The sequence below is a fragment of the Cinclus cinclus genome, chromosome 12, assembly GCF_963662255.1.
Source record: "Cinclus cinclus chromosome 12, bCinCin1.1, whole genome shotgun sequence".
NCBI lineage: Eukaryota > Metazoa > Chordata > Aves > Passeriformes > Cinclidae > Cinclus > Cinclus cinclus.
In genome coordinates, this window is record NC_085057.1 from 15,993,662 (window position 1) to 16,008,199 (window position 14,538).

The 14,538-nt window shown below is 47.8% G+C and overlaps 1 protein-coding gene across 2 annotated transcripts in view; it reads right to left on the reverse strand.

Annotated features, from left to right (window-relative positions):
- Positions 1-14,538, reverse strand: part of CACNA2D2 (calcium voltage-gated channel auxiliary subunit alpha2delta 2) — a 188,283-nt gene that overhangs the window by 126,269 nt on the left and 47,476 nt on the right. For both annotated transcript variants that reach the window (XM_062500985.1, XM_062500986.1), the window contains exon 2: positions 835-951. In XM_062500985.1, the coding sequence (XP_062356969.1) occupies positions 835-951 (117 nt within the window). The remainder of the gene's footprint in view (positions 1-834; positions 952-14,538) is intronic.

The following is a 14,538-nucleotide window of genomic DNA, read 5'->3' on the forward strand; positions in this document are numbered from 1 at the left end:
CCTTTCAGTGAACCAAGCTACAAGCTGCATCCAGCTGCCAACACTGCCAGATGCCCATTGCACAATGCCATGCCACTCAATAAAATTGTGTTTTAGAGGGGACACCTCAGCTCCTGGAGGGGAAGTATCCATACCCCTCTGCAGGGGAGAAGGTCGCCCACCTCTCCAGGAAGGCAATTACTTGTCTCTGTTCCAGTAGCAGAGCATGCTCCTGCTGCCACCTTCTTATAGCCACTGCTGGGTTTTACTGAGCAGGCACCATGGATCAGGTCACCTTCATTCACCACAGATAAAATGAGTTCATTTTAAAAGGACTGTTACGAAGTAAGACAGTAGACTGGAAATGTATGCCCATACCCACGAGGGCAACCCACACAGGGTTCAAGTCCCAGGCACTGGCACAAATCCTTCAAGCATGTAATCTCCTAAACAGGAAAGGCTCCACTTGTCCAAAACACTTCCAGGACCAATGGCAGGGACACTGCAGTACCTTTGCTTCCAATACATCCCCAGTTAAATGACTGGGTCAAATTTGCTGCCAGGCTTTTGCTGCCACTTGTATTCTTGTGGCAGCACCTTCAGGTGCTTGCATGATGGTGGGAGGAGATAAAAAGCAGGAAGATACCTAGAGTGCATCCCCACATGACACATCCTTGCCTCACATACTCCATATGAATCTGTCCAACTGCAGGATGCAGTTCCCAGAAAAGGCCACACAATCATAGAAATCACTTTGAAGCTGAGACCATACTGCTATGCCAGCATCAGCCCTCTTGTTTAAACTGAAATCTCCATCAAAGGAGATAATCTCCTCCATCAGGCCCATCTCCTTACCTTTAAAGCACGGACTTTCTTGGCCAAGAGGCTCTCAATGTCCCCTGCAACTTTCTCCACCAATTTCCTGGGCACATTCTCCTTGACTTCAAACAGGTTTTTATTGTCATCGTAGATCTAAGAAGGGAAGGAAGAGAAAAAGACAGTCAATATTAGTGAGGAGTACAACAGTCTTCCTACAGAAAAGCTGATCCTCTAACAGAGAATTCTAGCAATGTGGATTAGGTAACAATATAAGCTTTGGAAATGAGGGGAGCAAGAGAAGAAAGGCTTTGCAACCAGAAAAAACAGAAACAGTCAGCCTGCTGCCCACACCACTAGCACTATAGTTGCTGCTTTCATGATTGCAGGCAATGAGCATCCCACCCTTTCACTCAAACGTTGAGCTGCCCATCCCTGCCTCTGCTGAGCCACTCCTGTGGCACAGGCACAGCCACCACACAGGCTGCTGTGCCCTCCCTCACCCCCCAAAGTTCACTGACCACCTCCCCAAAGCCACCTGCTGAACTTGGCAAGTGCAAGCCCAACTCCCTGCCTGCCCCCAGCACTGCCTGCAGGGCTTGTTGGGTGCAGGACCTGGCAACACTGGGGCAGCAGGGCAGCCTTGGGTACCAGGAATGGGAGCAAAGGGATCACATGAAGCAGGATAAAACCCACATCACTAACCAAGGCATAGTAATTTGACACCCTCAAGAAATGAGAGTTTCTACAACCAGTCCAGAAGTTGGCCAGGCTGAGGTGGGTAGAGGCACAGATCTGTACCAGGGTTATCCTGAAGGCCAATGCAATTACCTGTATTTGAATGCTTGCAACCAAAGGGGCAGCAGTGGCCCGCAGGCACATCATACAACTGCAGGGAGCAACCCCAGAGCCAAGGTAAGTGCTGCCGGCACCAGCACTGCCTCAAGAAGGGAACAGTCCCAGCAGAAGACTTCACAACTATGAACCCCTCAGTCACCTCCTCAGATGATTTTGTAACTTGTTAACTCCATTGCCTGCAGACCCAGGTGCAGCCAACACAGGGTCAAAGGGAAGAGCTTATTGCCATCATCTGAGATTTTTTCTCATGCTTTATCTTCCCTTAAGTAAGATACATGAAGAAAACCACAAAGCAAATAGGATTCTGTTTCTCTCTTTATCCTCAGGCTACTTGCAAATACCTTCAGCTCCAGACATAGAGACATATGGGAACAGAGAACCCTCCAAGGAGAGCTGGACCTCCCCAAGGAGGTAGCAGACTCCACGCTTAACTGCAAATTCCATGCTAAGCATGTCTGGCACCTACCCAAGCTTGCATGATCCTGAGGAGCTGAATCATGCTTCCCACGGGACAAAACCCTCTCTGTGCTGGAGCTTCATTACAAGTGAAAGACTCTGCCTGTAAGTCATGGCTTGTTGCAGACCTGGTCATGAGGACCAGGGGTTGCAGAAGCAATTTCTCACAATACCTCTGCCCTGGGTCTCAGAGCAGCACCCAAACACAAACAGTAAACAAACAGCTTCTACATGACTAACATGCACCCAGAACCTACTCCATTTCACCCATGACTAAGGAGAGGCTCGGCCAGAGACACCCACCAGGCTCGTACCATCACAACTCCTTCTCTTGGTGGAGACAGCAAAAGTAGAGGTACAGGCGGGCAGGTGCCCAGGATCTGGACAGTGGGACATCACACAGCTCAGGGACATGATGAGACCCTCTAAAATGCTGAGAAACTACTTACTGCCCTCTCTTTTCTCCAGAACTTATAATGACCTGGAGTAGACAGCAACTCCACTTGCTGAAGGCAACTGTCAATGAATTCAAGAGCAGAGACATCCCCCAGCTCTAGCCTCCCTTTTCCTTTCATAGTTAAACAAAACAGTTTCTGAGGCTGAAGTCAAAGAAGTACACTGAGAGACAAAGCACAAGGCTGCTCTTTCAGCTGTGCACAGTCCCTCCAGACCTACTGGGTTAATCTCCAGGCATCTGGGGCCTCTGCTCTGTCCAATCTCCTCCCTTCTTCCATGGCACTAGGAAATTCCTAGCAGCAGTCATTTGCGGCAGCCTTAGGTCCCCATACGCCATTACTACATTCTAGCTCTACTCTAGCAGCTGCTTTTTTCCCCCTAAAAAAAAAATCCCCAAATGATTCAGGTCACCTGCCCTGGCTGCCAGGACAGCAACCCATCCCACCTCTATCAGTGGGGCAGCACACAAAAGGCTCAGATTTGATAATTTCTGAGGTTTTCAGAGAAAACAGAATTTCTGTGAATTTTCGTGGTTACTGACTTTCAAGAACATAGCCCATGAGTCAAGAGCAAAGAGCCAGACATCTGTGATCCTCATCTGACTCCTCAGGCCCTGAGAGACACATGGAGCATGGCTCCAGTACTCTTCCCAAAGCTCTGCTCTTGCGCGCTCCACACCTGCCATCCTTCAAGGAAAGGCAACCCCAGCAACCTGATTTGTCTGAAATGGGCTTTACCCAAATCACTTTGGTCCTCAAATCACCCACATTTCACATTAATTTGGCAACTCCTGTGTTATTACAAGTGATCACTCTGTGAGCACAGGGACTCCAAAGAGGATGCTTTAGTTAGAGAAGACATTTAAGAGGCATCTCTAGACTCCAGAAGAAATTGTTTCATAGAATGGTTTGGATTGGAAGGGACCTTAAATAATGTCTCATTCCAGCCCCCTGCCATGGGCAGGGACCTCTTCCACTATCCCAGGTTGCTCCAAGCCCTGTCCAAATTGTCCTTGAACATTTCCACAGATGGGGCAGCCACAGCTTCCCGGGCACCCTGTGCCAGGTCTCATCACCCTCAGTAATTTCTTCCTTAATGTCTAATCTCAACCTCCCTTCTTTTAGTGTGAAGACATTCCCTTTTGTAATGTCACACCATGGCCTTGCCTAAAGTCCTTCTCCAGCTTTCTTGGAGCCCCTTTAGGCAGTAGAAAGGGCTCTAAGGTCTCCCCAGAGTTTTCCCTTCTCCAGGCTGAGCATGCCCAGCTCTCTCAGTCTGTCTTCATAGCAGAGGTGCTTCAGCCCTCTGGTGACCTGCATTGTCCTCCTCTGGACCTCCTCTACCTGCTTCTTACATTGAGGGTTCCAGAGCTGGATGCAATATTCCAGGTGAGGTCTCACCAGAGCAAAGTAGAGGGCAAGAATCACTCCCCTCAAAACTCACTTTTGATGCAGCTCAGGATATGATTTCAAGATGTTCTTCACATCAGAGCTCCACCACACCCCAAGGTCCACACCAAAAAGCTCGTTTTGCCAGCAGCACAACATCCTGTACTAGGTAAGAACACCCCACATTGGAACAAAAAGGGTTAAAGCAAGGAGAGCTTGACACAAAGCAATATTCTCTCACAATCTTTTTTTTTCTCCCCTTGGTAAGTAACAGCACAACAAAGTCATGTGCTGGGAAGATGCGGGATACCTCCAGCTGAGCAGCAGCAATTAGGAAAGCAAAGAAGAGCAATCTTCAAGGAGAAAGCTTTGGGTATAGAGGGAGTCCTGACATTACTATTTTCTTGTTATGAAACAGAAAATTGTCTCCTACTGGTCACGGACAGAAACACTGCCTATCCACAAGGGAGGAAAGAACAGAAAAAGAAACCAGGAGCTGTCTCTCCAGCCCTCTCTGCAGCTGCAGAGCTCTGCAGTTATCGTGGCTGAACAGCTCACTGGCGTTAATTAGAACAATCCAAGACAAATTAGCAGTGACCATACGTGCATGAGAACGTCCCAGACAGGCAGGGGAATGAATGGTGGGGGCTCCAGGCAATTCAGAGAACTTCACAGTCTCCACTGTAGCACTTCGTTTTGGGTTGTTCAGAATGCGGCCAGGTTTTACTTATCTAAGGTGACGTTTCCCATACTGGGCTTTTCCTGACCTGAATCAAAGGGAGGATTTTCTGGTCAAAGACATCTTGAACATTCCTCAGTGATGGCAAAAACCTTCAGTTTTGTCCAGATTAGAAAGCCATTCTCATTGAAATTCTCCTGCGATACAATGCTCTGGGACCTGTTTTTGAAATGAGTAACACTGGTGACCTGAGTGTCAAGGAACTGCTGCTCTTGAGTCCATGTCCATACCCTCTGACCCAGCTGTGGCAACAGCCTCGGGGAGAAGGGGTGCAGGCTGTGTGCGCCTGGAAGACTGGGTTTCACTTGCCAATACCTTGAGCAACAGGCCCCATGCCCTCACAGCCTCCCTGCCAGGCAAGGCAGGTGGGTGGCAATGCAGGGACATAAGCAAAGCCAAATGCTGCACTGCTCTAGCTATGTTGAAACAAGAAATTAACACCCTTGTATTAGTCCTGCTCAATGTGGTTGGCAAACCTGAGATTACTGGGCAGGAGAAGGGCTGTAGAGAGGCCCTGAATTACCTACAGAGTAGCCCTAAGGCAGCACAGAGGATGGGGAGAATGGGGATTGAGATCACATTATGAACTGAAATCTCAATAAAAAGTCTGGGAAGGGCTGAAGCTGGATGCAGTAGCAAATGATCCAATCCTGGCAGTGGAAAGGAGTCCAGCAGTGGATGCTGAGAGTGAACTAGTAAGTGGCAAGAGCAGGAAGGAGTGGGAGGGAATATTAACAGCAGCCTAACAATACAAAGTACTAAGCTGAAACAAAAAAAATAAAAGCAAAGAAAAAAACCAAAACACTGGCAGGTGGGGGAGAAAAAAAATCCAACTGTTCAAGACAATCTGCAACATGAAAAATTTAATCCTAAATACTCCTAAGCATAGTGCAATTACAAGCAGCCACGAAAATGATTTAAACCAGCCCAGAAGTGCTAAGTGGCCTCACTTAAGAGCAAAGCTGGTAACACAACCAACTGTCAGCACATGTTCCCAGCAGCACCTGCACAGCCAAGGAGGCAGATCTGATACTGCCTTGAATCACCCGTTCTCAAAATTCACTTGTTTGCCTTGCTCCTAATGCACAATAAATGATGCTCATCTCTGCCTTTAATTCCCTCTGTGCCTATATATTCAGGGAGCTGTCATAGTTCAGACAAAGAATTTTCCTCTCCTCAATTCCCTGTGAGCACACCAGCAGCACAAAACTTGGCAGCCTGAGAAAGGAACAGGTACAGAAATATTCCCATAAGTGCAGAAATCACTATTTGATGAGCTGCCATGAGAGGGCCCAACACCTTCCCATGGGTCAAGATATCCAATGATAAAATGTGAAGGAAAATAACAAATCTCAAGAGAGCACCCTGTAAAGCACTACTCAAAAGTAAAAATTGTCTCCTCAGCCTTCCTTTTCTCACACAGGCATTGGCCTCCCCTGCCAAGTTTCAGCATCCTCATTCAGGACATGAGGAAGCACACTGATGGGAGGGCAGGAGTGGGGGTACACCTGCAGCCCAAAGCAGACTCCTCCCTTCTCATTCCCTCGATCCCCACTTCCATGCCACATCTGCCAAGAAGTAGGTGTGCTTTCCCCAAGATCAGATGTGCCCTCCCCAAAATCAGAAGGGCAGCACTACACGGTGCTTGCACAGCATCACGTCCATGCCAAGACTCCCCCATCACCTTCCTCAAGAACAACAGCAACCAAAAACCTGAACCCCAAGAAAGCATCTGGTAACCCCAGAAGCTCTCAGCCCCACTGGGCCAGGATAGAGCTGTACCCACAGCTCAAACCCCACCTGGGGTTTGCTCATGGTCAAGCAGGGAGAGGCTGTGGTGCTGCAGCTCCTGCTGGAAACGCATCTGATCTGGGTAATAGTAATTTTCCAGAAATTAAATTTTTTCTCCACCCCTGTATGAATCCAATACACCAGGTTTGGACAACTGCAGTCCAAACAGCAGCATTTAATCACAGTGCAAACCTGGCATGTTTGCAAAAGAGCAAAGTACTGCTTGCAGCAACAGAGCAGCTGCTTTCCTGCTCCCAGAGCATTCCACCTCAAAGTTGGGGTGCTCCAGCTGAGGGAGGCCAAAGACCAAACCACATCTTTGCAGCACAATAGACACCCATACCTAATCTAACCCTCATGCCCCAGAAATGGGGCTGTGCTATGCCATGGCCCTCAAAGGCCAGCAATCAGGAAAAGAAAAGGGTTTTCCCAGCCAGCATTATTATGGGAGGCAGGGAAGGTTCTCTGTTCAGGGTTATACTTCCAGCTCCTGCAGCCAGACCCATGCCTGGGATCAGTGTTGTACAGTGACCCAGATATGGTGTCTGCAAAGGGAATTCATCAGTACAGCAAATACTGCAGCAGCAGTACCTGCCCTGAGAGGCACCACTTGCTCAGATGCTGGTCTGGAGCTGCTCCTGGAGCTTCAGGATCTCTTGGTCTCCCTCAGAGAAGCATCAGTCTGGCCCATTTTGAGTCTCATCTCACCTACTGCAGGGTCCTTACCATTTGCCCACAGCTCAGAGTATGAGTGAAGAGGAAAGAGGAGAACCCTTGGGCAGGCTTGCTTTTGTCTTGAGTATGCAGACCAGACCCCTCTGATGAAGCGGGCACCCTGGGAATTGCCCAGTACTATAAATGACCAACAAGAGCACCATGAGATGGTCGAGGCCAAACATGCAATACTGTGGCTGGGTAACAGGGAGGAAAGTGAGTTCCAGGCCCCAGAGATGCTGCTGGAAAATGGAGACTGTCAGGACCATAGGCAGAGTGCAGAGACAGTACGATTTCCATCTCACCCCTCACACTGCTGCACCTACTGTTGTTAAATTTCATTGTCAGGTGCTTATAACCTTTGCAATGATGGTAATCATCATGGTGTCTATATTACTTTAGGACGATGTCAGGCTTGGTGCAGCATCAGGGACAATCAAGCAGGCAGTGATAAGAGTGACAATGGCCTCGCTGGAGCAGGATGGGCAGCTCCACCTGTGCTTCACCTCCTTGTGCAGAGCAGGTCACAAACCACTACAGGGCCCAGGGGATGGGCACTGACACAGGAATGGCCTTCTGGAGAAGCACTTATCAGCCAGGAAGGTTCTAGATCCTGGTTTTCCCTGCTGAAGAATCACAAGGGGAACAGGCAAAGGGAAGCAGCTGCAGGAAAGCACTGATGCCACAGCTCAGAGAAGGCTTTGCAAATGTACCCCACACCAACTCCCAGAGCTGGTACCATGGATGCCACCAGTCCTGAGGGCACAGCTGTGCGAGCACAGCCCTGAGCCCAGGTGCCCCACTGGGAGCAGCATGGACAGTGGCTCCCACAGAGGCCAGGCTGCCCCTTGTCACCTCCCCTGCCATGTCCTCAGCACAGCGCTGCTCCAGCAGCCTGCAGACATGCTCCAGTGCACGCAGGAGGCAAACAGCTTGACATTTACTAACCCCAGCTCCCTCTCTCCTCAGTGCCATTTCCCTGCTGTGCTCCATCCTTCCACCTACCTCATAAAAAGCAAGCACCCTCTGAGCACTTTTTCACAGCTCCCCTGCAGAGGCAGGACAGGGAAATGTGAAGTTTAGTTGCTCCTCAGGGAAGGTCAGCTATAACTGAAGCAAACAAACCATAGTACTGAGGTCCCTCTAAATTCACTAAAGAGTTTGCTAACAGGCAGCAGTACCACAGAGAACATAGGGGAAGAGAGAAAAGCTGCCCACACCACTAGGGATGGAGAGGTGCAACTGCTCCAGTGTTCTCCACCTTGCCCCACCACCCACAGCTCCCATCCTCTGTTGCACTGGCTGGACTTCTGCTTCCTCAGCACAGGATCACCAGCCTCTAGAGCAGAGGCTTAAGCCCTGCCTGAGCAGACCTGGGCTTGCTATACATAGTTTAGCAACTAGTCAGGGATAAAGGGCTATGCACGGTTACCCTGGATTACAGAAAACCTCTCCCAGCCTGGAAAGCAGCTTGTAGTCTTGAGCATCCCAAACCCTTGTATGGGGAACTCTCAGAACAACAGACCTGCCTGGGTGTTTGCAGAGAGGGAGAATCTTCTGCAAGGAAATCCACTATCACACAACTTCACACTTGCTCTTCTCCTTTCAGATAAAGCGCTGCAAAAATAAATTGCTGCACGTAGTTGAAGACAGAAGGTCTCAACCAGGATGGGAACTCTGCCCAGGCCCTCCTCTGCACACTTACAGCCACTTGGATGGTGTGAGCCTTGCTGCCAGGTCAGGGCACAAGCCCCCAGAGCCTGCTGTGCTAATGTACAGGAGAGAGAGAACAGCTACAGCCTCTCAGAAAAATGCCCAAACGCAGTCAGACATCACATGAGCTCTAAAAATACAAGCTTGTACAGTAAAAGAGAAACAACAACAACAACAAAAAAAAAAAAAAAAAAAAAAAAAAACAACAAAAAAAAACCCCACCCAACCTGACCGTAGAGTCTGGCTGCTCTCTTTGTTATGTGGGACATAAGAAAAGCTTTAGTAAGCAAAACAGTATTTTTAAAAGGTGCTTCAACTACTTTCCTTCAGGATTTGTCAAAGAGTTATTTAAGTTTGATTAAGTTATGTCTACACAAAACACACCTATTTCATATCAATGGCATTAAAATTGTACCTCAAATACCCTGGGTGCATCCTAGGAGGGGTGCTGTCACAGATAAAGATGTGATATTTTTCTTGATTTCAGGATGGGTATTGTGAAGAAATTCTTTTACTCAAAATGTGGTGAGGCCCTGGCACAGGCTGCTCCATCCCTGGAGTGCTCAAGGCCAGACTGGACGGGGTCCTGAGCAACCTGATCTAGTGGAAGGGGCCCCTGCCCATGGCAAGGTGTTGATATGAGATGGTATTTAAGGTCCCTTCCAACCCAAACCATTCTGTGATTTCTGTAATAATCAGTGCCTCCACATAATGGATCACATCCCTAAGAGACTGAAGAGGATGAAAACCATTAGGGAAAGATAAAGCAAAAAACATCTGTGCTCCTCAGATCCCTCTTGGACCCCCAATGTGGTTGCAGTTTTACCTTTTGCACAGCTCCTGGACAGTTTGAAACTCTTTTCTTTTATTCTGTTGCTTTTCTCTTAAGGCTAAATGTTTAGGACACTGAAATTACAAAAGCTCATAGAGACCCATTTCCCTGGCAGTGATGATGATGAGAAAGGGGCACCACTGCCCTGAGAGAAGTGATAAGCACTTCACTGGGCTCTCTTGCAGTGCCTGGGGCAGGGCTGCTGCAGGTGGGCAAAGGCTGCTCCCCAGCCCCTGAGAACCTACCCAAAGCACACACAAATCTTTGCTCTGCATTGAGTGATGCAAGACTCACAGAGCCTCAAGACTTGACTTTAAATAAATAACCAGACCTCTTTCCCAAAGCAGCTTTATCTTCCTTGCCAGAAATGCTGTTGCTTTTTGTAGGAAGGGCTGTGGAATAGAGCTTTGCTCTGCAGCCTCTAACACTAAGGCTCCCAGACATATTTTGCAGGCTTCCTTTTATCGACACAAGAAAAATAGTAACAATTACCCTACACTGCCTTTTATTTTTATTGATGGCTACCACTGGCCAAATTCAGCTCTCAGCTGCAGCGATGCAAATTTGGGATGACTCCACTGACATGGAATTTAACTAAATATCTTATTAGAACTAAAGCAATTGAAATCTAGGCCAGCATAAGTCAGCACTGTCAACAGTTACCCCCACAGTTTTCTGCAGAGTAATGATGTATTTTAAAGAAATTGAACTTTTAGAAACAGCAACTTTGCAATTCTCTTGATTTACCTTCTGATATAGGTGTTGGGGCTTTCTCTGCACTTCAGAGATTCACATTTATTAGCTTTTCTCCCTAATCTCAAGCACTGGAAGCATTTCTGTAAAGGCACAGGCTCCCTGGAAGCAAGGCTGGAAGAGACCCATCTGTCCAACTGATCCCCTCTGTCTCATTCAGGACCACCTAACAGCTGTTTACAAACTCTTCTCTAATCCACTGGTGGTAGAGAGCCCAAGCTTCCTTGGCTGATGTCCTTTGGTGCTTTTGTAGAATCAAGCATGGTTTGGGTTGGAAGGGTTAAAGTACCTCTTGTTCCAGCCCCTTGCCACAAGCAGGGCCACCTTCCACTATCCCAGGTTGCTCCAAACCCTGGCCAATCTGGCCCTCAACACTTCCAGGGATGGAGCAGCCACAGCTTCTCTGGGCAACCTGTGCCAGGGCCTTACCACCCCACAACAAAGAATTGCTTTCTATTATCTAATATAACTCTGTCTTCTGGCAGTGTCAAGACATTCCCCATTGTCCTCTCAGTCCATGCCCTTGTCAAAAGTTCCTCTCCAGCTCACTTGGAGCCCCTTTAGTCACTGAAAGGGCAGCCTGCTGGGAAGTCATGGCTGATGCTCAACATAAAGTCCTCTCTATTACAGAATAGGCTCATAAAACTTTGCCTGATCACCAGAGGATAGGGAGAACAGATTTCCACACAGCTTTCTTCCACACATTTCCAGACTCATCCTTTTTCCTGCTAGTGCCTTCTTCTCCCTGAGCCTGTGGGGTCCAGAAACTTTAACAAGAATATACCATGTACCTGGAGATTTTATTAAAGAGGTGACCCTCTGCAAAGTCATTTCAGCTGAGATTTTCAGCTTAGTCCCACCTCGAAAGGATCACCAGCAAGACTTTAGCTGCAGCATTAAACCCTACAGCTGGCAAACTCAGCCCAGGTTTGTTTTCAGCACAGTCCTGAAGAGATAACAGGGGCAGAACTGATATGTACCCACAGAGATCCCAGGGGATGTGTCTTCTGAAGGCAGCCTCTGGGGGTCTGACATCTGAATGGAAAGACTCCACTAAAAAATTCAGAAACCCCTGCAGCATTACAGAGAATAGGGCTGGAACAGATCTCATCAACTCAGGTAGTCTCAGCCTGCTCTTATACCCCCAGCAAAAGGTGTCATTGTGGATTCATAATTTCTAACATAATTACCACAGCTCTCTCGTTCCTAACCTGTTCCTCTGACCTGTTCTTAAAAAAATCCAGTGATGGAGATTCCTGTGTTTCACAAGTCAAAATGCTCTGGTACTTCACAATCCTATTTGAAAACTTTTTATGATGCCTAAACTGAAAATCTCTTGCTGCAATTAAAACCCTGTTCTTGGTGGAAAGACTTCAAATTAACAAAGAACAGGCACTTCTACCTCATGCTGCTGTGCCCTGTTATTATTCTGAAGATTTGTCCTACTTTAGTTTTTACTCTTGTAGGCCAAAAAATTAATATTCATTTATTCTTTCCCTACAGGTTAATGCTTTTCATACCTAAGTGTCTTTGGTTCAAGTTACAATTAATGTTACAATTAGACAATGTCCTTGGTACAGCATTCACCAGGATGCTATTCCAAACAGTCCTCAAAATATCCAGGCATCAATCCAAACTGGGCACTTTTGATCAGGTGTCACCAGACACACCAGCTTCTGAAAATCTTGTGTGTAGGGTCTATGACTCTCTGCTCTCCACAGGGCCACCAAGGAGGCAGCAGGATGCTCCACAATCCTGGCATCACTCCTGCTGTCCATGTACATTGCAGGAGAGCTGTCCCACAGGTGGGAAAAACCTCAGTCCCCAGGGCCCCAGTATCCCTCAGGAATAACAGGGCGCAGGGAAGCACCCACAGTGCGAAAGTCAGAGCTAGGGCCAGCAGAGCCAAAACTCTCAGGGCAGCCAGAAATACTCAGTTCTCTTTGACACGCATCTGTGCACACACTTGCGCCCCACTTGCCTTGTCCTCTCCTTCAGCTCTTCCCCAATGTCTGAGGGCTCTCATTCCTGCTGTCCCAGCCCTTTTACCCTGCACACAAGAACACACTCGGACCCAGGGCTCAGCTCCAGACCCACCTGTGTGCACAGGCCCAGCTCCCCAGTCACAAAGCACTGTTTAGGCTCCACACCTGCTCTCCCCTACACAGCCACGGTCTTAATTAAGCTTTAGGCACAGGCAGGGAGTAATTGGCACTTAGGGCTGAGAGAGAGGACCTGGTCTGTATTCCCCCCTTGCCACACACTGAGTACTGACCTGCCTGCCTGATCATCGGCAGATCACCTTCCCGTGATCTGTACTGACCCCCAGCTTTGGAAAAAAATTGTTAATAGTTACAAAGTGTTGTGGACGCCTTAGAGGAAAGGTAGCACAGGAATGGCGAGTATTAATATTCCACCAAGAGCTCTAGGGACCAACCAGAACATGAAAGCTTCTACAAGCAGAAACAAAACTCTCACATAGCTCAAGCCAGACCCCCAAAGCACTGGCAGATGTCTTCCAGTACTTTCCATCAGTGTCAGGAAACACATATTTGGCCTGTCATTACACATCCAGAGCAATGGCCCTGCCAAATCTAAGAAGACACAACAAGGGGAGTGTAGAACCGGGGTGGATTCAGATCTACTTGGAGTAAGAAAAAGTTGCATTGTGTATGGTGAAGTATTCGTCTCCTGCTGTTCCAGCATAAAGTTAATCAGGGACAGAAATTAATCCCTCCTGACAGCATGTTGCCAATTTCTGATTTCATCCCCATTTCCTCATAGCTTATCATCAAGGGAATGGGAAGCTTGTAGCACGGACAAGGCTGTCACATGCTTCTTTCTTTGGTAAAGGCTCACACGCAGCAGACACGAGCTCCTGCTCCCTCAGAGCAGCACATCCATGCTCTGCACACATGCAGGTCCCCTCACATCCATGCAGATTCACCCACCACTGCACAGGTAGTGAAAAGTCATGCATATGCTTAAGGCAAAATATCTGCCCAACCATCAGCTTTACTCCAAGACAGTTGGAGGGAGGAGGGAAAACAAGAATCAGACGAAAGAAATCCTCTCCGGAGGGATAGTGCCAGAAGAGCAAAGTGGCATTTACAAATCATAAGCACTTCCCCACTCGGTGCTCCTTTGCCCAGAATGTTAATTAGCATTACTCTAAACAGCAGCAGCAAAAGCTGAAACCCAAGCTGCCTCAATTGCTTCAAAAGAAACCTGGTTGGAAATTTTTTCAGGTGAGACATTTAAACTCAAATGGTAAGACGTGATGGCGATGCAGCAGGTGCTTTTTAATGCCACCTTGTAACTTCCCTCCAAAAACATGGGAGTGAGTTCTAAATAGAAACCTGTAATTTCCAAGGCCTATGGGATTTTGCCTCTTGTTCTAAATGTCAGGGGTTTATTCTACAGCTTATTTTTTCAAGCCCAGTGGTTCATGGATGGAGCCCCGCCGTATGGCAGCAGCACCCTGCTCACTGCCACAGTCCTGAAGTGTGTCACTGCACTCCAGGCTGGGCAAGCCCCAAGGCTGCTTTGCAATGCAGTTCATGTATTATGATCACATAACAGTAAAATGGGTTTGCAATTATATTAATAATAGTGCTGACTTGGGTTTGTGTCATAAATAAAACTTAGATGATTATATAGACCACATGTATCTCTGTGTTTGGATGATCAATATGCATCTTAAAGTATGACAAAATTTTAGCTACAGGAAGTGTAGGAGGAAAGAGGCTTCACAATTTGCTTCTCCTTTTCGTACTATTTCCTTTCCTACTCTATGTGTCTCCTTATCCAACTTATCAAAATTATCACCATCATCAGAAAACCCCCATGCCCTGAGTGAGTACTGCTATGCTTCTGGCACACCTGGTGCCACACCTTACACTGCCAGAGGGAATGTCCACTCAATCTCCTGAAAAACACAGACAACAGGGCTGCTGGAATTAAGTCCTGCTGAAATTAGAAACTCAACAACATCCCATGGGCTGAATTTGGTTCTCAGTACCAAATCCATGCCCAGCTCCACA